This window comes from Cuculus canorus, chromosome 10 (assembly GCF_017976375.1).
Source record: "Cuculus canorus isolate bCucCan1 chromosome 10, bCucCan1.pri, whole genome shotgun sequence".
In the NCBI taxonomy this organism is placed as follows: domain Eukaryota; kingdom Metazoa; phylum Chordata; class Aves; order Cuculiformes; family Cuculidae; genus Cuculus; species Cuculus canorus.
In genome coordinates, this window is record NC_071410.1 from 16,029,680 (window position 1) to 16,055,014 (window position 25,335).

Here is a 25,335-nt window from a genome sequence, read left to right on the forward strand (position 1 = left end):
CTGTACATCAGTTAAAGATGAGCCTGATCAAATTGTCTAAGTGCAGATTTTGGTCCACAGTCCCCCCCTGGCTGGGGAGTAGAGGGTGGTTTTCAGGATCAGGCTCTCACTCGGCCTGATCCTGCACCCCTAAAGCTGCGCTGGCTCCCAGGGGAGCGGAAGGAGTCTGCAAAGACTAATGGTGTGAGGCTGAGACCTGAGTCCAAACCCCTGGGTGGTGGGTAGGTCTCAGGTGCCAGTTCAGGCTCATCTCTAACTTCAGGACAGTCTGCTCCACTTGCCCAAAAACAAGGGAAAAAGAAAAATAGAGAGAAAGAAAGAAAGAAAGAAAGAAAGAAAGAAAGAAAGAAAGAAAGAAAGAAAGAAAGAAAGAAAGAGAGAAAGAAAGAAAGAAAGAAAGAGAGAGAGAAAGAAAGAAAGAAAGAGAGAGAGAGAAAGAGAGAGAAAGAGAGAGAGAAAGAAAGAAAGAAAGAAAGAAAGAAAGAGAGAAAGAGAAAGAAAGAAAAAGAGAGAAAGAAAGAAAGAAAGAAAGAAAGAGAGAAAGAGAGAGAGAAAGAAAGAAAGAAAGAAAGAAAGAGAGAAAGAGAGAGAGAAAGAAAGAAAGAAAGAAAGAAAGAAAGAAAGAAAGAAAGAAAGAAAAAGAAAGAAAGAAAGAAAGAAAGAAAGAGAGAAAGAGAGAGAGAAAGAAAGAAAGAAAGAAAGAGAGAGAGAAAGAAAGAAAGAAAGAAAGAAAGAAAGAAAGAAAGAAAGAAAGAAAGAAAGAAAGAAAGATATAAAAAGAAAGAAAGAAAGAAAGAAAGAAAGAAAGAAAGAAAGAAAGAAAGAAAGAAAGAAAGAAAGAAAGAAAGAAAGAAAGAAAAAGAAAGAAAAAGAAAGCACTGTGCTGGCTTCTGTAAATACGAGCAGAAATTGTTTCAATATATTTACTATGTTTTGAAAGAAATGTGCAATAACATCACTGTTACGGATACACAGGCTCTATAACAAGACTTCTAGCTCCCTTGGAAAGTCAGTAAAGGAAATCAGCATACCCATCCCTCCCTCTCTGAATGCCCCCCTCCCCTCCTGAAAATCAGGTCTTTTAAAAATGACAAGCTGAAAGAAGGATCACCCACTCTGCTGAGAAATAACTGTGCCAGCAGTGCATGATACCTTGGGAAATAAATGTTTCTGCCCATGCAATATAATGCTTTTATATGTGCTCTAGATACTGAGCTGAAAAGTGAAGTCATCCCAAAATGTTCTACTTTATCAACATATTTACTATCCATAGATTCATCAACTCCCAACCCATCAATCTTCTTCAGACTTGATAAAATGAGTAATGCAACAGGATTATTAATTTGAGATGAAAAGAACGCAATGCCTATACCTAACAACTCCGCAATTTCCAAATGATCTGTGGAAAGACAAGTCCTGGCCCACTGACTACAGAGAGGACTGATCCTGCATGGCTCATTGTTACTGCACTGGGTGGGCACTCCCAGTCCCAAATCACTCAGTTAAAGCCCAGTCTGGAGCACACTGATGTCAGTGGAGAGAGTCCTATTGACTACAGGGCTCACCAAACCCTTCTTTGGCCACCTCTGACGCCTGACGAAGCCCAGCAGTGTGGGGCCACCTCACATCCCTCCGTCAGGAAGATCTATATGTGCTGCCAGACTTCAGCTTAACGCAGTGCTGAGGGAAACCTCGGGAGAGAGACCATGAGTGCAAGAGTAGATGCAATGTGGTGTTCATCACTGAGTGGCTGAGAGGTGCCTATGGCTGAACAAACCTAAAGGCCATGAGGGACAGTCTTTTATGCACGGTATCCAATACAAGTCGGATTTCCCAGGTTAGAAAAGTCCCCTAGATGGTAGCTGTGAGGAATGGCATGTGCATGGTTGGTGAGCAACTATGAAGTTTCCACACGCAGTCTGGTTTCTGTATGCAATTCCTTGAACTTATGGGAGATCTCACTGGGATAAAACCTACTCGGTAAACACCGGTTTCAGAATCAGGCTCTATAACCTTTTAAATAACTGGTGAATTATTAAATGAACAACAACAAAGAAGTTGTGTTTTTTTAAGAAGAAGGCAGAGCCTCATGTGCTCTCCCGTCCCCTGCAGAGATGTGCGGGTGTCACCCCGGGCACCTCACGCGCAGGTCGTGCTGCTCGGCTGTCAGGACTCTGCCTCTGAAATTTTTGAATACTGCCACACAAGAACTAAAAATCGTCACTGTCATCTCTCAAAGAGTTAAACGAACAATATTAAAATACCATCTTCTGTCACATTTAAAGGCAGTTGGATATGTTTTTTCCTCTATATTTATATATACAGAGTTCTGATCTAGAAAAACCAATACAATAAACCATTTTTACGTTTAAAAACAGGCAGTCTTTGGTGACGCAAAGGCAGAGATTTTCTTTGTTACCTTCTGCCTATTTCACTCTGTCTCATAAAGTGAATATTATTGGCACTGTCAGAAAGTTCGAGATACTGCTCCACAGATAAAACAAAATATCCATCGTAGCCTTGTACCCGCCCAGTGCTTAAAAGCTGCTGTTTCTCTCCATCTGTCCATGCCCTAATACCTTCTTCCCCATCCTGCAGCCGTCTCTGCTCCTTAGTCCAGGCCTGAGCCACAGCTCTCTGCCTGGCTATCTCTAAGACGTGGTTTTTTTCTTCCTCCACCGTTGTTCCATAGCGAACATTAAAGCACAGTGCGCTGTGCTGGAGCTGGATGTCAGCGAAGCGTCTAGTCCTCCCGTTGATCACAGAAGTCATCTGCGATACCGTGACGTTGACACCGTTCTCCAAAATGCGTCGTCCTCCAGTGTTTCCTATAAGGGCCAAGTCTTCTTCCAAAGACCCCAGCTTGATGAAGTAATGCGTGTCTCGGCCTTCTATGGTGAAATGAAGGTTCTCCAGATAGTGAGCGTTGTTGAGGATGGCAGCAATGCGCCGGCTGTCCTCGTTAGCCACGCCTATAATGTCAGCTGTCACTAAACCATCCTTTATAGCGAATTTGATGCCTCTTCCAAATACTGAAGGAACAGCTGCAAACCTCGGCTGCTTCACTCCCTCATAGCACTTCCCATCACTATACCTGGGTGTCATAGGAAGTTGATCCAAGGATATAAAGTTTCGGAGTTGCTTTTGTAGCTCACACTGAATACCAAGGATAGTCTGGAAAAGAAAGTATCAATAAAGTTTGCAGGAGTGGCATCTTGCAGTTCATTATAGTGTCTCACAGACCCTGCCAATCTCTTAATTTCTTAGAATGGATCTTCAACTTGTTTGTAAGACATTGTGCTGCTACATCTACCATTAAGAAGGATGTTGAGGCTCTGGACCGTGTCCAGAGAAGAGCAACAAAGCTGGTGAGGGGGCTGGAGAACAAGTCTTATGAGGAGTGGCTGAGGGACCTGGGGTTGTTTAGCCTGGAGAAGAGGAGGCACAGGGGAGACCTTATTGCTCTCTACAACTGCCTGAAAGGAGGTTGTAGAGAGGAGGGTGCTGGGCTCTTCTCCCAAGTGACAGGTGATAGGACAAGGCAGAATGGCCTCAAGCTCCACCAGGGGAGGTTCAGACTGGATACCAGGAAAAAAATTTTCACAGACAGGGTCATGGGGCCCTGGCAGAGGCTGCCCAGGGAGGGGGTGGAGTCACCATGCCTGGAGGTATTTAAAAGACAGGTGGATGAGATGCTCAGGGGCATGGTTTAGTGGTTGATAAGAATGGTTGGACTAGATGATCCTGGGTGATGGTCTTTTCCAACCTAATGATTCTGTGATTCTGTGACTCTGCTGCCTGGGTATACGCACAAGCTTTTTAATTGCCTAAGGTATTGCTTTCTGTTTCATGGACTCTGTAGTTTCTAGAAAACAAATGCAAACTGTGTTTATCACGAATTATATTTTGGCATTTATTCCTTTTTTTTCCTCCTTTCTTTGAGTTATTATTCTAATAGTTGGTCCTTCGACTCCTAGGCATGGGGAAACCTGAACTCAAAGCTGTCCTCTCACCCATGATTCTATGCTTAGTTTCTGTGCATCTAATTATGCCTTCTGTAAAATTGCAACAACCGTTTTTATAGCCCATTCTTTAAGGAAAACATGCTGTGAATGTCTCAGGACCTCAAGACAACAGGAAGTACTTCAGATCTGAAGATCCTGCCCCCCACTGAGGGTAAAAAACTCCCTCACTCCAATCACCTGCTTGTCTTTTAACACTATACCCATCACTAAACTTGTTCGGTGCCTTTGTAACAGCTTCTTTATTTGTCTCAGTGACAGTTTTATATGCGTATATAATCATACTTCCTTTTCCTGACTGCATTACAGGAAAGGCATCTTTTTTTATCTTTGCAAAATTGTATTTCTTTTTTAACACATATGCTCATATGGTCAAATGTAAAACACAAACACCTGCTCAAAATATGGATTGCTAGTCCTGCTGCAGGTACATTGATTGCTAGACCCTGATAGCTGCTGCATGGCTCTTCTTTACTGAAAATAAGCCCTGGAGCAAGGCTGATTTCTACAGATTTATCTACAAAGCCATATCAACATTTCTGTTTTCCTGCAATAATTAGGCAGAGGTACAGACTTGTAAAGCTGTTTATACTCTCAGTGATTTCACATATCTTGTAGCACCTTTGCTAGCATAGATGAAAATCTGTGTGTTTAATTTTTTATTTCCACAATTTCTTTTTGTAGCTTTTTCAATTTTCAATCACTTTATCCGCTTGCCTCTCCTGCCCCTCCAATTTGGACGATTTCTCTATAAACAGCTGCAAAGTTTCTTCACTTCTCCTTAAAACTCTCCTCTGCTTTGATTCCTGTACAGAATATGACAACGCTAAAGTTTCTAGCATTGTTAGACTATTTGCCTTGCCTATTATGCTGATTGTTACAGTCACATTGTTTCCCTCATCTTCAATATTTTCTAATCAAATTCCTTAGTTTAGAATTAGAAAAAGCTGAGCAGAGTTTTTGCTAACCTTTCCAGGATCCCACTCTTGGGTTTTTGTTTGAAGCTGCAGAAGTTCATATGTTGTCTCCAAAGCTTCTATCTCTGGTTTTGGGAATCCAGGTAGTACATTGTGCAACTGGAATCCAAACAGCTCTAGCCAACTTCCAATGTCTACAAAACAAGAAAAGAATGCTGGAAATAAGGCACATAAATCCTAGAAAAAGTGAGGGTAGTCTGCAGAAATTCCAGATATGCAGAAATAATGATTTCATTTCAATTTATGATTTCAGTACTGGTTACAGCATTTATTGTAGCAAACAGATTATTTGATTACAAAGCATAGCTATACTCAAATCAATAGTATACCTTCTATTTATTTATAACGGAAAAAATTAACCTGCCTCCATTCTTCCCCTAATCTTAGCACTTAGAAAGCGCAGAACAACTATTAATTATTTTCTCGGTTACCAGACAAGGCTACACAACCACCTCAGCAAGACATTATCTATTAAAGAAATGACTTTACATATATGTAAGATTAAAGCCAAATAGTAACTTTGGATGCACACAAAAGATTTCTGGAGTCTTGAATCATACCAGAATTTGATCGAAAGTTGTATATTCGTGAAAGGCATATTATCTTACCTGTTGTATACTTAGCAACATCTTGGATTCTGCCAACTGGGTAATTATTTTCAAACGAGTAGAGGTTAAATGGTTGTGGGACAGCATTCAGGTGTTTCCATATATGATGATTTGGTGTTGTCCACCGACCAGCAATGACATCATAGTCCCGCTGACCCAGATGAACTAATTTAGTAAGAGAATCATAAAGCCCCCCATGAAATCCAATGATAACCTGGAAATCTGGATTAGTGTCCTGATAGATCTCTCCATATGGGGTGTACAAAATTTCTTTTATGACTTGGCCCCGACTGCTAAATACAGCTAGAGGAGTTCCAGTGTTATCACAAGCAACATAATATTCTTCTCCACTGCTTAATTCCATTGCGATGAGATGACCTTGAAGATCATAATATAGGGACGTTATTTCTGAGCTACTATGATTGTACAAGTGGGTAACTCTTATTGGGTTGGAGAGATCAGCGTAGAAGAACTGTAAGTGTTGTCCTAGGCTTGATTTGCTTGCGACTCGTCTTCCAAGACCATCGTAACAGTACTGCACAGTCCAGCCAGACACTTTGTTGTATGCTTTGTTCAGCAGACCATTAGAGTTGTACTCAAAGATCTCATTGCCTCTTTGCCTGAGAAAACCATCTTCGTCCATTTTATATTGAATTTCTCCAAGTCTGGTAATGCGATCTCTTAGATCGTATCTCAGAGGAGTGAGGCGTGCACTGTTTCCGTGGCTCAGCAAGTTGATGTTGCCATTAAGGTCATAGCTGTAGCGCCACTGGGTTTTATCATTCACAGATACAGTCTGAAGCTGACCATCAGCATCATATTCGTAAAAATACCTTGTTATATTAGCATCTACACCTACGCGTATATCACAGATCACCATACGACCCATATTGTCATACTGGATGGTCATCCAGTAAGCGATAGACTTGAGAATTTCATATTGTACTTCGATCACTTGACCATTTGCACTAAAAATTTTGGTGTGTTTCATCACAGTGGTGGTTATAACTTGGTTTAAATCATAATTAATTACACTGAATTTCCCAAATTGTTCAGTCCTGCCAGAGACATCAACGTAACGGTACAGATCTATCGGAAGAGGCGTCTCATTTATCATGGCCTGCATGCTTGTGACACGGAAATTGTTATAGCTGTAGTCGAATCTGGCATTTACAAGCCCTTCTTCACTAAACCTGAAGATTTGTCGACCAATAAGCGGACCTGTCCAAAACAAATAGGGAAAAGAGAAGCAAGAAAAATAATGAATAATGTCCACAGTATACTCACCCTACAGATCTAGCACAGACAAAAGATGAACTCAAATACACTCTTGAGCCTTATTGGTACTTGGCTGTCTCAGAACGTACCATTAACTAAGAATATGTTACATTATTCTCTCACAAACCTTTACTAATGCTTGCTCTGCAAAATATTTATATTTTATTAACATGGTTTAAATGAATGCTATTTTATTAATAACGATGATTTCTATTTACTCATGAGATAATTCTAAATGAAATTTATTTTACATGGTGATTTCCTTCCTCATATAAACAGTCCTTTCGAATTTATGTTATATTATGGTATAAACAGGGAAACTTGAAAATACAACCAATAAACCAACATGATTTAGTATTTAGCAACTACCCACACAGTGGAATAAGAACAAATATTAGAAGAGCTATTCCACACCAAGCCATAAAAAGAAAACTATATTTCAAATGGGACTGCTATATATGCCTGTGGACACAGACATAAAGATATACACACCTATTTTTCTGTTGAAACATAAAATATAAGAATGTGTAGACATAACAATAATGGAATTTCATGCCAGGTAAGTGCAAGGTAGGGGCCAAAAACTTTAGCAAAGAAGTCGCAGTTACACAAACCTGTTTGCCTGTATCTGATGGTACAGATGAACCCATCATGCATTAAATGTATTGTTTTAATAACCCCAGAAGATTCCTCATAGGTGAATGTGACTTGAGTAGTATCATAAAGAATCTCGGAAAGTCGGGATTGTTTGGTGTATTTGTAAAGGACCCTGCGTCCTGTCCCAGGATATAACGTTTGCAGAAGGCGTCCATCTCTGGTGACGTCCTGTATGAAAGCCGCGTTGCTGTCTGGAGGGGTATAGATATTGCGGTAGTATCCGACGGACAGCATGGTTTGCAAGGCATGGCGCACCATGCTCGGCATGGTGACTGATAGCAGGTAGTTGGACTGGTCGTACTCAAAGATGTAGCGGCGCTGGCTGTGCAACAGGAGCATCACGGACTGCAATCAAACAGCAACGGCAGTGTAAGTGGCTGATCTAGCAAATGATTATTCATGTAGTGAGTGCCTTAAGGTTAAGGAAATGCTGAAACAACCATCTATTCTTGCAGTTTGCTTTTACTGTCTGTATGCCAAGTGAAGCTTTCAGCTCCAGGAGACCTGGCCAGCAAGGTGGTACAAAACAAGAGGAGAATAATAAGTCTGGAAGTAAGGACCCCCAGACTGGAAGGCAGATGTGGCGCTCAGTAGCATTTCAGCCTCATGCTGACTTGCTATGTTGCTTTGAAATATCTAGGTCATCCGCTCAGGAAGCAAAAACAGAGGGAAAGTCTTCCTCATGAACAGGCAGAGCATCTGCACCAGCAGATGTTTCCAGGGGAGGTGAAAAGGGAAACTTTCAATGATATGTACAAGGTGGTTAGGTTTTATTGTCACTCTGCATATCTTTAGCACGCATCTATTCCTTTTTCTGTATGTCTTCTATTAAATGCACATTGCACCAGAGGTCACAGTATCTCCACACTTAAAAATGGATGAAAATAGTCTGCAGTTTCTTTGGTGTAACTACATCTATCACTGGTTTTTTATGTTTACAAAGAATATAATTTCTACACAAGTACTTGATATTTGCCTTGTGTTCATGGAATGATTAAGGTTCGAAAAGACCTCTAAGATCATCACATTCAATTGTGTTGGTTAATTGTGGCTGGTCAATGAAATATGGTTGGATTTTCTGTGCAAATTTAAAGCTTGCATTCTGTAAATCTTTTCACCAGTCAGGTGCAAAGTCACAGTGACATGGAATACAAGTTAACAGTCACTGTTGAAACATGCCTAATGAAAACACAGAGTGAAAATGTATGGAGGAACTTTGTAGCCTTCCCCCGCCAGTGGCCTGGCTGGACCAGAGCACTGCACATCCTTGTCACTCTGTCTGAGCTGAAATAGAGCACCGACACCGCACAGTTCTTAGCTCATGCCCCAAACCTACCAGGCACATAAGCAAATTTGTCAGACTTCTGCATTATTGAAACATCATGCAAAACAAAGTCTTAGGAGGATGTGTGACTACTTTTTCATAGAGAATTAGGGAAAGAAATCAGTAAAAAAAAGGCTTTTTTTTTTTCCTTTCTAAGCTCAAAAACCTTCTCTGGGAGGAAAACACCAAGAGCTCAGTGTATTAACACTGGCCCAGAGCTACTTTGCTCTGACAAATAACCCAAGAGCTTATTCAAAGGCTCAAAGACACGCTAAGCTTTGGCCATCCTCCCTGCACCCCACCCTCCTAAGAAATATTTCTTCCTGCCCTTGGTGAAAGACATCTGTCACCGGTACACAAACCAGAGAGCACCAACATATGCCACTCGCAAGTTACTCTCTGCCAACTGGTGACGACAAACCTTTACAATGAGCTTTTTCTGATCGCTTTATTGCTGGTCTGCCAAGCATTTCTAACACGCACAGTGTTTATTTTGTTTTCACCTTCAGTTAAGGGTCCCCAGTCTATAGTAAACCACTGGCTGAACTCTCTCCTAGCACTGATATGACGCCTCTCTCTATATACTGCTCCCGGGCCTGTTTTTAAGCTGTCTGCCATTGACAGAGTATGAATAATAAGATCAGAAACATCTCTAATATAACTTTAGTGCCCCTGTGTGCCATTTTTATAGCACTTTGTGGCTTTTCCACTTTTGTCCAGGACAGTAAAAGGATAGACAGTACAAGTGTTGGTGACTTAGTATCCTCTCTAGCCTATTAGAAGACACCATAAAGAGAAAAAAAATTAATTCCCAACTCATCTTAATAATATTACAATAGATCTTTCAACTCTTTGCACAAATTGGGGTCTAATTGTTTTAAAGGATTTCGGGGGTTGCTCATAAAACATCCAAAAAGGTGTCACTTTATAAAAGCAACCAGTGCCTGTTCAACCCCGTAATGATTGATGCAGCGTGGTATATTGAGACAAACAGCCAGCGGCAATTACTTGGAGCTCTACTGGGAATACACAGAAATGCTGAGCACCACCACTAGATGTCATTTCTGTCCAACATACACACAGAGCCACTCATCTGTTTTGTCTGGTGGTAAACCGCAGGATTTTGGAAGCAAGCTTGGAGTATTCAGGAGATTTTATAACACCATTAACTAATTGAGGGAAGTGACCAAACAAGAGGAACTGAATCTCGTTGGTAATAATGATTTATAGTGCCACCATCATAGTGCTTTTTAAAACTAAAAGTATTTTGGCTGATTTTGGAAGGGGTAGAGATTTTTGAAGATGTACAATTAACTAATTAATTCATCAAATAGTAAAAAATGAAGAATTAAATAACTACGAATTGGAAGTGAACTGCAGAATCTTTCTTTTGAAAAAAGGATTCATTGTGTCTTATGAGGTTTCAGACAACCTTTAGCAGTAATTACATAATTAACACCATGAGTTATTGACTTTAATGGAGCCACAAAACGATATCTCAATGTCTCATTTTGACAGTGAATCCATCTTTCTTTGGCACAAGGCACAAACACTGATGAAAGCACATTAAATAGCTGAAGATTATGTCCATATTGAGAACGACTTTCAATGATGAGTTACACATACGAAACCTGCTGCTACCTGAACCAGTAATCTTTTGCTATTTGCTTCTATGACATCAGGAGTTGGCCACTGGTGCAGAATTCCAGAATAACAGTTTTCATTTATATGACTTTATTTATAAGCTCCTCATAAACTAAGAACAAAGTGGTTTGGAAAGATAAGAAGCATACATCTTTCCAAAGTTACAGTTCATTTCGCCCAAAGGAAAAATAAAAGATTCCTCCAAAATGCACATTGCTCAAATATTTGAAAGTTGTATTAAATGTCTGTTTACTTGCAATTTGCAGAAGAGCATACAGACAAAAGGAGCCCTAACAAATTTATCTGAATCGAACTTCTGAAGCTTCTAGGGTTTGACAATCTTGTTAACACATGCAAGAATCACAGTGCATGCAGACAAGGAAGGAATCACATTTTTATGCATTCTCCGGTCTAAATAATTTTCTTCTCTGGGTTAGGCTTAAGTTTTCTGAGGATCAAGCTTAAATGTATTCAAAATAAGTACAGCAAAGTTTATCTTAAAGGTACACATTTGAAACTTTTTAATATATAAATAACTTCAAAGTCATTGGATTTGCTGCGTGTAATACCCCCTATCTGTGTTACCTCACCTGCCTCCTTCTAGCCTTTCCCCGTGGTTGACAGGTTTAGAGAAAATGTTCTGCAAACTCAGGTTGTATTGGATAGTCCAAGGCTTTGCTATTTTAAAAACCGTTGTTAAAAGGACATTGTTTGAATACAATTTCACACTATGCTGTGAAAGCTTTAAAGAGACAGATTGTTTTATTCGCTTTGAGAGACAAGACCAAACGAGATGCCTCTGCAGACGGAGATGCTGTTCTTCCTTAGTCTGTAGACTTATTCCCCCATTTTGTGAGCATTACCTTTAGACATAAATGAAAATTACAATACTCGAGCAATTTAGACATGAAGACACTATAAAAGCAGAGCAATAACTCATTCCACAGTAATATTCTCCCCCGCCTCCCAAAATGGCCTTCATAAATATGGAAGTCATCTTTCTCCTCACAGGCCAAATCTCTTCTTTACAACACAGCACTGAATAGGTACAAGCTTGTACTCACAAGCTCAAAGTTTTGGCGTAAAAGAACTGTGTTTGTGGCGAGCAAAACGTTTCCTTTCAGCGACTGTTATATTTTTGACTATGCTATAACATGCAGCAACATGTTTTTCAGCAGTGAGAGTGTCCTTTGTTCACTTGAACTTAGACTTGAGACCAAGAAGTCATTTTTACCCACCAATTAAATCTGAGGTGCTGATAACTTTCTTCAGAACTCAACTACCTCAACTACGCCACGTTTGAATGGGTGACACGTAGGTCTAAGTATGTCCAGAGACATTTTTGTCTACTTAGGTAACTGTATGTGTTTTTCTGTTTAAAAAGTCCTAAACACTCTCACAAGAGGTAGTATTATAACATAGTCCACAATGTAATACCTATATGAATCCAAATATTTTTCCCTTAGTAGAACAATCCACTTTTTAAATTATTTACCTTTTCCAAATATGTGTAACTCCATATTTTACCATCTGCCCATGTTCTGGAAATAATGTTCCCACTTGGATCATACTCCATTTTCTCAGTCCACGTTCCTCTTTGGATATAGGTGACTAATCCAGAATGTGAATAAGTGATATTGACCTCATTGTACTTGCTGATGGGCGACCATAAAACTGGGCGTCCTATCTGATCATACATAATCCGAAGAGTGAATTTTCGGTGATCATCATAAATCTTCCCTGTTCTGGTTACGTGATCGAAATCAATGGAAAGCAGATTTCTGTTGTGGGCCTGAACACAAAAATACAGTAAGGTAAGAAAACAATGTGTCTTAATAACACACAACGCAAACATTTCAGTGCCTGCTCTAATGAAAACGTGCAATAGTTTACCATTATGATGTTAAATTTAGGCCTTATTAAATATGAGAAAATAGAAAAATATCTAGATGAGAAACAGGAAGACCGAGACACAAAATGCTGCTTGCATTCAGTGTTATGATACTTTGCATTGCAGGATGCATCCTATTTCCATGTGCTAAACCCTCACCTCTGTTCACACCTTTGCCTAAGTTTTCCTTCTTTTTTATCAACTTTCATCTCTCTGTGGATGAACTTTTTGATTCCATCAAAAGATGCGCAGTTAAGCCCGCAAATATATCCTGCCTCAAATCCTCTCTCTTAAGCTTCACTAACGTAGAAGATCAGACACTGCTCTGGGACAGCCCATGTATATTGGAAAGAGAACTGTGCTTGCAGCTCCTGCAGACCCTGCTTCCCAGCATCCTCACGCGTCTTCACAAAACCACCCCACTCCCCAGAGCTCATGAAAGACAGCAGCAGCGGCGCCTGATGCCAACCATACTCTTTGTTGTAGCTCTCACCACATTTGGGACCTGCGACATTTGTTAAACTCACTGTGTCCAGAAGACTGACAGAGTGTCTACGCTATGATGTGTTAACGTTTATGGTCCAACAGGAAAATGCAGCAGGCAGCCCAATTCTCAATTCGAAATCAAATCCAAAGCTGAGCCAGATTCATGAAGACAAAATGTATTTGTCCAGTGCTTTTATCACCTACCTTCACACCATTCAGTCACTGGGCAATCACTATTAAACTCCATTTAAATCAGAGATATAAAGGACCATATCAGAGATATTTAAAGGACCATAAGATATTGTTCATTGACTTGCCTTTTTCAGATCAATGCTCGACGCACTCACATTTATCTACTGCATTTTATCTAATCACTTGTATTAATCTATTTCAATTAATAAACTCCTTACAGCAGAGAGGGCGTCAGTGCAGGTGTTTAGCACAGTGCACAGCACAGTGCTTGCTCCTCACTGAGACCTGGAGCACAGCTATAAAGGAAATAGTTAAGAATACCTGTTTAATAATTCAAGCTGGGATCATATGGTGGTAGTGATTAGAAAGAACATTTTTTTTTTCTCTCTCCCCTTTCTGTTTTTAGATCCAAAATAATTTGAAAATCAAGAAGAAGCAGGTGTTCTTTCTTCAGCTACCGTTCCTGTGGTTTTATATACACACATGTCTAACTTTAATAGTGTTCATTTACAATAGCTGTAAAATACCTATATACCCCTGTAGACTGCTGTAACTATTACAATTTATGCTCTAATGATGGTTAAGGAGCCCAAGTAAAATGTGGTGCTCAGCTCAGCTATATTTGCTTGTATGTAGTCTGATGGATTAAGTTTATTATATTTCTTTGCAAACTTCTTGCAATTTCTGAAAACAAACACTCTTGGTCGTAAAATAACTGAAAAGCAAGCAGGGGATATACCCTGGCTTACAGTCATTTACTGCCTATATACTTATTTAATGTTCTTGTTGCTGTTATTATTATTATTATTGTAGAATGCAGCTAGGAGAAATAGAAGTCTTGAACACAAAATTGCTTGCAATCTAAATTTCAGAGATGATAGAATAAATAAGAATGAAAACAAACAGGCAGAATTAGCAGCGAAATGAATAACAGCAGTGTTTGAAAGCTCAGAGTTAAAATAAGGTTTGGGTGTATGCCATTACTTCCCCTATAGTCCACGTTTTATGTCTCATTTGTTTATTTTCTTACATTAGATTTAAGTTAAATTTAACACCCTTCTCAAGGCACGACAACATGATGCATGAGTAGCAGGCCTCATTTCAATGTTGTCACTGAAAAGCTGATTTCAAATCCCACTGGCTTCTTAAAGACGACTCCTCCAACAAACAAACAAGGTAGTAAAGAGCTCCTGCGAGAGGCTGGAGCTTGTGTTCTGTTAGAAGCCCAGGAAAACTGGTTTCTGAAAGCAATATCAAGTCAGAATTTCAGCTGGTGAAAACAGGGAGAAAATTCAGCTTACTTCAATAATAACACTAGTAGTGCATAAAAAGACAGATTTATTATATATTTTTAAACACTCGTTGACTCTAGTTCCATTATCTTTATAGCCAGAAATTTTGCAGTGTAAATAATCACATAAATGTGCTCTTCTTCTGACTTTCATTCTCAAACAATCTACAAAGTGTGGATAAGATGAGATATCGTATTATTCCCTCATCTGTGTTTTGATTTGAGTCAATATAAACTGATACACACTGGCAGAGGATTTGGTCCTATCATTAGAACTTGCTGCAAGACTGGTAAATAAAGGGAGATCATTTGCTAAATGCAATAATAAACATAGCTGTTAAAAGCCTCTATCTCCATGACTTCTGAACAGTGAGTTACTTCCTTTTTTTTGTTATCATATAAAAAAAAAAAGGCAAAAATAAGATCGGCCAAGCATTCAATTTTCAAATTCATAGGTATTCATTTATAAAACCTGGACTGCATCCAATGCCACGTTCCTCTAAGTTATGCAAAAGACATGAGGGAACAGAGCTGCATTCTAATCAGTACATTACTATGCATCATGCTCGTTGGTTTTAACAACAGACTTTGCTTCATTTTTAGAAGTCAATTAAAATAGCAGTTCGATTGACAAAAAAGAAGTCTTGCTAGATTAAGATTGATGTTAAAATGCCTGATTGTACATAGATATATTATTAATATAAAATGCATGCATGCCTACAGCCTGTTTTATATATACTCAGGAAGCACCGGGGCAGGTAGTTCTGCACTTAAAGGAAACCTGTGATTAATTCCTTTTTCCCACATTGATTTAGATACTGAGATAAAGTTAGATGTCTGTTCTAGCACTTCAGTTAACTTACTCACTTCTGCTCTAGTTCTAGAGCAGGGAATCACACCATGCAAAAATCTCACTTTTTAAAACACAACATTTACGGCATTATTCAGAATGCTTCATTCAGAATGCCTCATTCCAGAACTGTAAATAACACTAATAGAGTGACGTGCTTTCAAGAAGGTTGCTAATTGCGAATAAGAGTTAAAAATGTTAGGGCCAGGCACAAAAAGAAAACCTTTCTTCTCCTCAATTAGGTCATCCTTTACCTCATCCCCAGTTACCTGACTTCTAATTTATATGTCTTAGCATTCAAAGCCATTTGCTTCAATGATGGTATCAAGACTGATCTCTAAGTAACATCTTTAAACCTCATTCCTATGCTTTTTTCCCCCTCAGAAAACTTTTCCATTGTGCTGTTTTTTTTTTCTTTAACTGAAGGCTTCTGCAAGTCTATTCATTTCCATTGAGAACTGGTCCAATCCCCAGAGCTTTTCTTTACATATAGTTTCAAAGTTCAGCATAGTTCTTTCTGTCCTACATTGCAAGCTTTCTAACACACTTCCTATTACACCAGTCATAGCATATTAAGTGTTTAAAAACTTTCTTTTTAAACGTACTCACTAGAAGTTTTCAGAAGGTCTCAACAGAACCTTACCCAGCATAAGAGTTTCTAATGATGTTACATTTTTTTCCCCACAGTACTCAACAGCAAGCCCTAAATCCCTTTCATTATTTGGTGTACCGCTTCAAAGACACTTTATGATGGTATTTTCGCTCCCGCTATCCTTCATATTTTCTTTAATCACCAAGGAGAGATAGCTGTCTCTGGGTAAATTCTGGCACTCCCTTGCCTTCCCTGCCAGCTGCCCTGTTCCAGCTCCTTCTACCTCCACTGACTTCCCACTCCATTAGCATCCTTTGCAAACTTCTCAGTGCTAAAGTTGAACTCCAGGACCTGTATATTTCACCTGTCCTCCAAAGTCCTTCTTACTGGCAGTAACAGCCTTGATAGTCCGTTTGTCCCTTTTTCTTATGTCTATTTGCATGGTGTAGCCTATGCATAGAATATTTCTCCTCTTTGCCACTATCAAACCCACATTTAATGTGCTTTCCCACTTGGTTCCCTCAGCCTTGCCCTAACAGCCCTCAAACAGATGGTCCTGGAGCTCTGTATAGTTGAGGAAGGGGAAAACATCGTAATATAGGTAGCCGGCTTGTCCTTCTGCATAGACAGGGACAATCTCTAAGCCTCCTTGATCTTGGGTAGGTATAAAAAGACACAATTTACAGAAATAACAATGCGATGGCCAGCTGCTGTGACGCTAGTGGATACTTTTGGAAGGACAGACAACAAAAGACAGGAGCGCATCAAAAACCACTCCAACACTTCACCTTCCATCCCCTCACTGGATAAAGGTGAAGGAGGACAAAGAGGTGTATACGAGCAGTTCTGTGCACCGACAGCCCGATCTAGAGGCAGGTCAATCAGCTGAGCTCGAGACAGCTTCAGCGTTGCAGTATTTCAATGAACATTTTATGCCTCCAGACAGAATCCATTTAATCCTACCAATTTCTGAATTTCCTCCCCTTTTTTGGCAGACAATATTAAGGATCATGCAGAAGTGAGTGAAAATGAGTTAAAAGAACCTGCAATCAATTTCAATACTAGAAAATATAAACTGCATAATAGGAAAACTGTGCAGGATAAAGTACTTATATTTAATATAACTGTAATAAACAACTTGGCCCAGGCAATGTAAGCAGAATAGATGGCTGACTCTATCCTTTCTGTTTAAGATTTTATTACATAAGATCCTTAAAGAAACATGTGCCACAAAGTCATTTAAGCACAAAATCACACAAAAATCAATTAATGAATGTGAGACATGGAGTCTATACTTTGGATCTTGCCATCATAACACATTTGCCACTGAAGTAAATTCAGCTGTTCCCTAGACAGGGCTATGAGGAACCACACTATGTTAGAGAGGCAGGCAGAAGATGGATAAGAAAAACTGAAGAGTTTGTAAGATCCTAATAAAGTAACTGTGACTGTTAAATCTGAAAGATGTCCTTTCAAACAGGTGTTTCACATGCCATGATCAGTCTAGCCAGGTCATCCAAGTATTGCCTTTTTAATTGATCAAAGCAATTAAAAGCTAAATAGAAAATACACTTAAAACTATATAGAACCTCATAACCAAAAGACAATTCAGTGATTTTAAAAACCATCTTTATATTTTCAGAGTTAACAGATGTACCTTCAGAGATAATACCTATCCAGAAAGGCTGTGGTTAATAATGCAACATTTTTAAGGCCAAAATTCCCAACTGTACTACTGGTACAGGCATTTTAAGGGGTATTCATGTGAAAACCAGAACTGATTTCATAAAAAACCTGTTCTGCAAGGTAGCAGTCTCTGAGCCTTAGTGTTACCTAATTAAATGCTGAATGTTGACCATCTGCCATTGTAATCTGTGAGTTCTCCTCACAGATAAAAATAAACCACAGATGCAGTGTTAAAGTAACTCTTCATTAGAGCCATAGCGTAACCCAGTCAGAGGGAGTGAGGGGGTTTGAGAGCATGTGGTAGAGGGCAGAATACACAGCCTGTTCGGATACTCAGCAAGGCTTTACATTACTCTGGCCTGCAGGAAATGCTCTGGCCAGGAAACCCAAGATGTGCCCTGGGAGACCCTTTGCCCCTGGCACGGGCTGGCACCTGTTATTTCCCTCAGAAGAAAGAAGGTTGATAGATCTGAGAGAGGCAGAACGTGGTTCCAACTCCGCTGCTGTGCCAGAGTAACTACGCATCATCCTTTGCTCACAGCTTCTTCCAAAGCCATAATTAAGTTCTTAGTTGAAAAAGAAGAGAAAGAGATAAAGTAATTATGTCTTGAGGTCAAGTCTCACAACCAATATCAAACGGAGATCAAACATCCCTGCGACTGTCACAGAAATTTGGTTTTGAAATTCATGGCTGGGGCCCACTATTGATACAAACTTTCCATTGCTCTTCTTAGGAAGTGGCACATTTCAACAGGATTTTAGTTCAATGGTTTTCAAAGGGAATAGTGCACTTGACACAAGAGGAAGCCTTACCCTTAGCCTTCTCTCAAACGTGGAGATATTGCCTTTGGTCTGCTCCCTCCTTTGCCTCCATTCAATAAGATTTGAGTTATGCTCTCCCGGAAGGGAGATATTGCACTTCCCTAAAGTGGGGCTGACAACCCCTGCTAGAATATGAGGCTCCGTGTTAAGCGTGATTTCCATTCCGCTGGCAAAGGTGACTCTCAGAGACCCATCTGGGCTGACCCGGTAGATATTCTGTGTGTTATCTGTCAAAAAACAACAAACAAAAAACAGTGAACAGAGAAAAGTTCAGATCCCCAGATTTATGAAGCAAATGTTAGGTGCAAAAGGGCTTTGTCCCTAGGCTACAGACAGCTGAGCACACACCAAATGCAGTGTGATTTTTGCAATGGTAACCATCAGGCCTTCCCGTGTCTAAAGAGCTTTTTATGGCGATTAGACTGACGATTTCCATTGTGAAGGTTTCCTGTAGCCGGAATAAAAAGATTTTTTTTCAGCTTAAAAGAATGTAAACCCATAGGCTGGGGTTTGACCACTGATATTCTGTTTATTTTAGCACACTGGGATCTGTTAATGGAACAGAATCATAGAATAGGAAAGGACCTAGATCATCCAGTTCCAACTCCCCTGCTATGGGCAGGAACACATCCCACGGGCTCAGGCTGCCCAAGGCCCATCCAACCTGGCCTTGAACACCTCCAGGGATGGGGCAGCCACAGCTTCCCTGGGCAACCTGGGCCAGGGCCTCACCACTCTCATCGTGACGAAATTCCTCCTTATGTCCAGTCTAAATCTGCCCCTCTCCAGTTCATCCCTATTGCCCCTCATCCTATCACTACAAGCCTTTGCAAATAGTCCTTCCCCAGCTTTCTTGTAGCCTCTTCAGGTACTGGAAGGATAGTGTATCTGAGGTTGAGCATGAAAGCTGTTTTCAAAATGTCTAAGATCATGGCCAATGCCCCATTCAGTCCCTTTTTCCTGTATCACTGTACTGAAAACTCCTTCCCTTTCCCATGAGTAGCAGGAGCCTGGGGTAGAGGCACACTGATAGTCAACCATAAGCCTGAAGCCAGGTACAAGAGACCCACTGGGAAGTGGTTGTTGGCAGATAAATGAATAGGTCAGCAATGTTGGCACAGTGAGCAGCTCCAGAGGCTCAGGACTGTGCTGCAATTGAAGGCAGCTGGGATGACCTAGCACAGCCTCCTCCCCTCCTTCCTCAAAAAGGCCAGAAACACTCAGTGGGTCCAGAGCAGGTCTCCACTGCAAGAACGCAAAGCTGTTGAGCTGCCGCATGTTCCCTTTTTCCTACCTGGGCACTGTAATTCCTTCATGGCAGGCAGAGCTGTGCCAAGTTGCCTTGCATTTCTTCATGCTAGGGATATGCGTGCAGGAGGTTACCGTGGCTCAGATGCCAGAGGGCAACTCCATCATGAGTCTGGACATCTAGTGCTAAGAGATAAGGTGAAAGCCTCACCCTTAAAATGCAATTGAATTCATACCAGCTAGGAACTATGAAAAGTATCCTGTTTTTTAAGCTGGTACACACAGAAGTAATTGCTATAGCTTCTGAGACCAGAATACGTGGAAAATTGGGTATATCAGAAAGTGAAGGTAACAGGCATTAAGTTAAAAGAGACTTTGTGAGTCGGATGTAAGGGCATCGTGCCTGACTGGTTGTTCACCGAGCGCTAGTTTCACGGGGATGTGGAAATATGCAAATTATATGAATTCATAAATACGATAGGTATGATAATAACTACAGCTGTTCATTTCTGGCACTGCCCATAGCGTGCTAGCATCTTCCTGAGACAGAATTTGGTAACATGCCAAGCTTGAGGGGCTTCGGATTTAAGGACAGACATACAATTAGGCAGTCAGTAGATGATACAGAGAGCAGATGAGGTCGCTTGGACAGGCTAACAAGTGATACAACAACATAATATACTATTTCCACTTACTCACTGCTATCTCTCCAATGCAATAGTGAAGAGCAATGAGTGAGTATCTTGTGAGTTGAGTTCTTCCTATTTTATTTTTATAGATCAAAAACTGAGAGGAAGAAAAGCTCTGTGATTTACTCAAAGTTACAAAGCTCTTCTAGAGCAGACCTGGAAGGAAATCAGAGAGCTATTTCCCTGCTTTCTCAAAGCCTGAACAATCCAGTGACAACAGAAAAAATCCACAAGGAGAAAAAAACCCCAGATCGATCAAACTATATAAACCAGAACTCTGATGATGAATCTGCAAAATATGGAGGAGGACAGTGGGGCACTTCCATTAGGCAGAGGGTAGATTCTTCTTGAGAGAGATGATATTGCCAAGGAGATACTGTGGTGTCTACAGGGGTTGAGTCAAAAGCTCATTTCTAAGGCAGTCACCAGCAGGTGGGTCATGCTTTCCTCCTTCCTACAAGCCCTGTCACCAGGACACAGCACTACCAGAAAGCATTGGCCAAGCAAGGCATTTCAGTGCTAAACATCAGCGGATATTGTCATTCTTCTGGGCAGTAGTTGTCAGAATAGAAAAGCTCAGCGTATTGCAGGTCAGCCTAAGTCCTCCAGATGCTGAAGTAGAAAGTAGCACATAAAGCCTGGAGACATCAGAGATTTCAATAACTAGAATCTATCCATGGGAGTCTTCTAGAAGAAAAAGAGCTCCCTTGTGGTTTGATTCTAATTGGCCCCCCAGGAGAATTATAAGTAGTACGTAGCTATTTGTACTGAAGCAAGGAAGAAACAAAAGAACTAATTCTAATATCTTTTTTTTTTTTTGGACAAACGGTTAAGAATACAATAATATCTAGGATCGAAACTTAATGAATAGGGAAGAAATAATAGAAATGCTTTCATTACCTTGTTTTAAAGTATATATTGTAGAGGTAGCTGAGAAATTTGTGGCCGTGATCACATTCTCTCTGTTAGAAGTATCCAGTTCTACTCGTGTCAGTTTTTCAACATCGCTGTGGAAACTGCTGACTTCTCCGGTCGGGAAGGTCGCATTGGTCAGATGGCCATCTGAGTCATACCTGCAAGACATGATGTTAAAGAGCCATGATAATCCATCATTATTGTCTTGTAGGTACTCCTAAAAGCAAAAACAAAAAAAAAAAAGAAAAAAAGTAAGAAGCATTACCAGCACAATGTAAAAGATAATAATTGGTGCATAGTCAAAATACATTCATTCCCAAAATGAAAATTCCTGGTTAGGCTCTTTTTTGAGTGGTGCTGGATAAAAAGCAGCTGGGGATAGTAGGAGATGCTATCTGCATCTTTCACCTGCTGCCAGAGCTGGGGTTCAGCCCGCTGGGATGTGATACGGGAGGGCGGCCACTGGAGGTCACTCAGCGTTCAGGCAACCAACTCACCCTGAAAAGGCGTTTCCTTACCCGTTAAGCTTAAATAATACCAATTCTTGGATTCTGCAACACTCAAAAACTGCCTTTTGTTGCTGATGTGCGAAGTGCATAATTTGAACGGTGAATTTAAAAAGGGGATGTAAAGCATAACAATAGTGACAAAATTAGATTGAAATCTGCAGCGATTGAGTTGCCTACACGGCTTTTACTCTTGCGTTACATTTCCCACGGCCCTCCTCAAATCAGCAGGAACTTCTCATCACAAGTAACAGCACCTGAATCCAGAGCACCACATTTTAGTTCACCTAAACTTCATCAGTGCTAAAGAAATTCTTTTTGTTTAAGGTACTTTATATGAATCAGGCCATGCTATGAAAAAGACAATAATTAATTCAGAAGCTCTGGAGCAGTGTTTCTAACAGGTCTTTTCAGTTCTACAGACATATTTGTTCTTTCTGATGGTTCACAACTAAAACAATGCACAACATCACTTGGTACTTGACATAGTTTCACATGAATGCCTTCCATCTTAAAAACCTTATTGATGCTAACACATTTTTATTCAATCAAGACACCTCACTGACACTGCAGATGTATTTGAATGAGTAAAATCAACTCATGTTCATAAAACAGAAGCCTATTTGTGCAGGTAGGAAAACATCATTAAGTTTTCATGTTCTATTAAGTGTCTCCCCTCATTCACAAAACACATTCTCAGCCAGTCTATCAACTGGCAAAGCTCCACTATCTCCAATGAAGCTCTTCCAGTTCACATCAGCAGATGATCTGGCTATGCCCTTCACTTTAATGCGTTGGCATCACTTCCTTAGGATCTTTATTTCCCGCTAAAAGTCAGACAAAATCTATATGTCACAAGAAGTGCTGGTGAAAAAAATCAGGAATTTTTCTCTTCCCTTCCCCAAAATAAAGAAGAAAAACAGAGCAGCTCTTCTTTTCCAACAGTGGAGAATGAACTAGCGACCATCTTGTGGGTTTTGACAAACAAATTAATAAAATGTTAAATGCAATATAATCTCTCTCTCTCTCTCACCTCCTACTGCCCTCACATACATCATGAGACTTATTTGCATTCCCCCCTTATGCCAGTTCTGTGCAAATTGACTGAGTGCCACACCTAGCGATTAAAACTGACTCAGATCACTACTTTTCATCATTAGGAAACTCCATTAACATTAGGCAGTTATATTTCATTTACTGCTTGACCACAATCTGTTTAGATACCACATCTCTTCTTAGATATGATGGCTTGCTAGGTTATTTGGATTTTCTACCATACCATAGAAAAATCCCCAAACCATGCATTTTTAAGGTGTAAATGCCACCAATTAGTTGGAATGTAAACTTGTGTGCAAGATCCATCTTTGCTAAGGATCCAGTTTTGCTGCTGGTGGTGCTGATGATCAGATACAAAACTCACTGTGTAGTTGAAAATGGGATAAATCTGTTACTGGATGACTGGCCAGATGAGGTACTGAATTCTAATGAGACCAGAGCACATGCCAATGGACTCTTACTCATGTAGATGGCCCCACTGACTTCAAGGAGAACATGCAGATTAGTGACTCAGTAATAATTCCACAGAATGACCAACTAAAAAGGTTTTTCTTAATTCTCGTTGGCTTCAAGAAACCCAGCCCTCCGAGGACAGGTTCTGCCACCTTTCACAAGATGAATAGTAGCACACGGGGACTCGATTCCTGCAGAGGAATGTCCTACCCATATTAATAGGGGCAGAATCATGACATGTCTCTTAATGTTAGTTTGGGGCCCAGTTATGCCACTGTTAATCATGTCAGTGACCACTTAATCAGGCAAATAATTGCGTTGATTTCAGTACTCACATGAGGAAGTGCTCACCAATATTTGAAATGCACACTTGGGGATATAGCTTCACAATCCATTTGCATTTCTCTGCGTAGCACAGTTAAGAATTATATCATTTCAAAGGGAAAGAGGTCTAATTAATTTTTTCAGAGAGAGTTGTTTCTTGCAGGTGTTTTCTTGTCCTTGATTTAATAGAGGCCCAGTGCTCCCCCTCACATTTTACAGCTTTAATGATACAGTATTAAAAAAATCTAGATGACTGAAAATTGTACATTAGCTATAATTTTATGCAAGAGCTCTTTCAGTACTTCCATTCCATCAGATTAGAGTAGATTGATGACAAGTACTTTTGTAGGTGGTTTTCTACCTCTTAATAACTTCCCTCTGTGAGTGAATCTGACATATCCGTAGATGTTCTGAACAGTTCATTATCTTTGCTCATATTCCCAAGTGTGTGTGATACGTGTTGTTAAACAAACTCATCCCCATTTCAGCTTGACAGTGCCATGGGTTGAACTTTGGGATGTGAATGCAAATCTAGCTTAAACAGAGAAGATGATTCCAAGCAATCTGAAAGTTCCTCGTATGATAATTCTCTTTTGCTCCAATGCTATATTCATATAGGACTCAGAAGCAATTCGTCTGTAAGTAAAAAAAATCTAATTTTCAAACTGAAATTGGGCTTTAGATTGAATGTGACCTGTCTGGAAAACAATGTCTGGTAAAAGGATAACCAAGACCATCACGCCCCATGACCTGTTCATGGCAGAAGGTGAGCGGTACCTCCTGAAAGCACATCTACTCAGCACAGCGCTGAATATACTCAACCGCCCCTCTGACTGCAGCAGGCCGGGTGACATTCTGCGTATCAGCCATTCAGGAATTTGCCACAGACTGTGAAGGTCATTTAAAATATTGGACTGAACATAAGTACTGATGACATGGCTTCACTATTTAAACTCTGCTGATATTTTTGTAATGCTAAGAATTGTAATTCTGTTAATTTCTACTGACTGATCAAGACTGGCAGAAGTGCACAGTCATGCAAAGCCTGGACAACTTCAAGTGAGGACAGTGCTATCTAGCCTGCAGTTAAAACTGCGGCAGTACAAACAACTGCTTAATTTAGGAAAAATTCTTTGTGTTAATCATAGACATCATATCAATCCTTCCAAGACACAGGGATCTCTTTGTGAAGACATCTCTATTACATACAATGGGAGGCACTTAAAAGCAGGTGAAATCCTTTAAGAGATCTTACTAAGCATGAGCCACACTTTAACAAACAACTTTCCAGAAGACAACAGGTACGAGCAATAATTGTGTGAAATAGTTTACACTCAGTGTCAATAGGACAGAGTAAGAATACTGAGACTGAGAAACACATGACAAAAATAATCTGCTCTAACAATAAAGGCCCTGCAACAATGCACGGCGTTCAGCATTTTAAGAAGTAATAGGCGTGACTTTGAGCTACGGTAAAAGCTTTTTGAAAGTGTCACTGGTCCATGGTCTGGATTATGTGGTCCTCAAGAAGGGATTTAAATGGATCACCCGCAGTGCTGAAATTATTACAAAGAAGCATATACTTTAAGTCAGTTCTGCTCATACAAGGTGACACTCAGATCAGTGTTTACACAGCACCAGGCCAACAGTGAACTTTGTCTTGTTGAGAGATCATTTAAATTTGTATCAATAAAGACCTGATAATGAGAACTAAACCAGGAAGGCCCTGTATAGTTTTGTTTTCACACACACTGTCAACAATGACCCTCTCTAATGGTTTATACTTATGTCCACCCTATCAATTTAGTCTTTGGCAGAATAATA

General features: G+C 40.1%; 1 protein-coding gene across 5 annotated transcripts in view; it reads right to left on the reverse strand.

The window, feature by feature from the left end:
• Window positions 1-857: 857 nt before the first annotated feature.
• Window positions 858-25,335, reverse strand: part of TENM1 (teneurin transmembrane protein 1) — a 695,512-nt gene continuing 671,034 nt past the window's right edge. For all 5 annotated transcript variants that reach the window (XM_054075918.1, XM_054075919.1, XM_054075920.1 and 2 more), the window contains 7 exons: window positions 21,158-21,330; window positions 18,312-18,547; window positions 12,006-12,302; window positions 7,500-7,887; window positions 5,608-6,828; window positions 4,991-5,133; window positions 858-3,174 (listed from right to left, as the gene is read on the reverse strand). In XM_054075918.1, coding sequence (XP_053931893.1) covers window positions 2,416-3,174; window positions 4,991-5,133; window positions 5,608-6,828; window positions 7,500-7,887; window positions 12,006-12,302; window positions 18,312-18,547; window positions 21,158-21,330 — 3,217 coding nt within the window. In that variant the 3' untranslated portion in view covers window positions 858-2,415. The remainder of the gene's footprint in view (window positions 3,175-4,990; window positions 5,134-5,607; window positions 6,829-7,499; window positions 7,888-12,005; window positions 12,303-18,311; window positions 18,548-21,157; window positions 21,331-25,335) is intronic.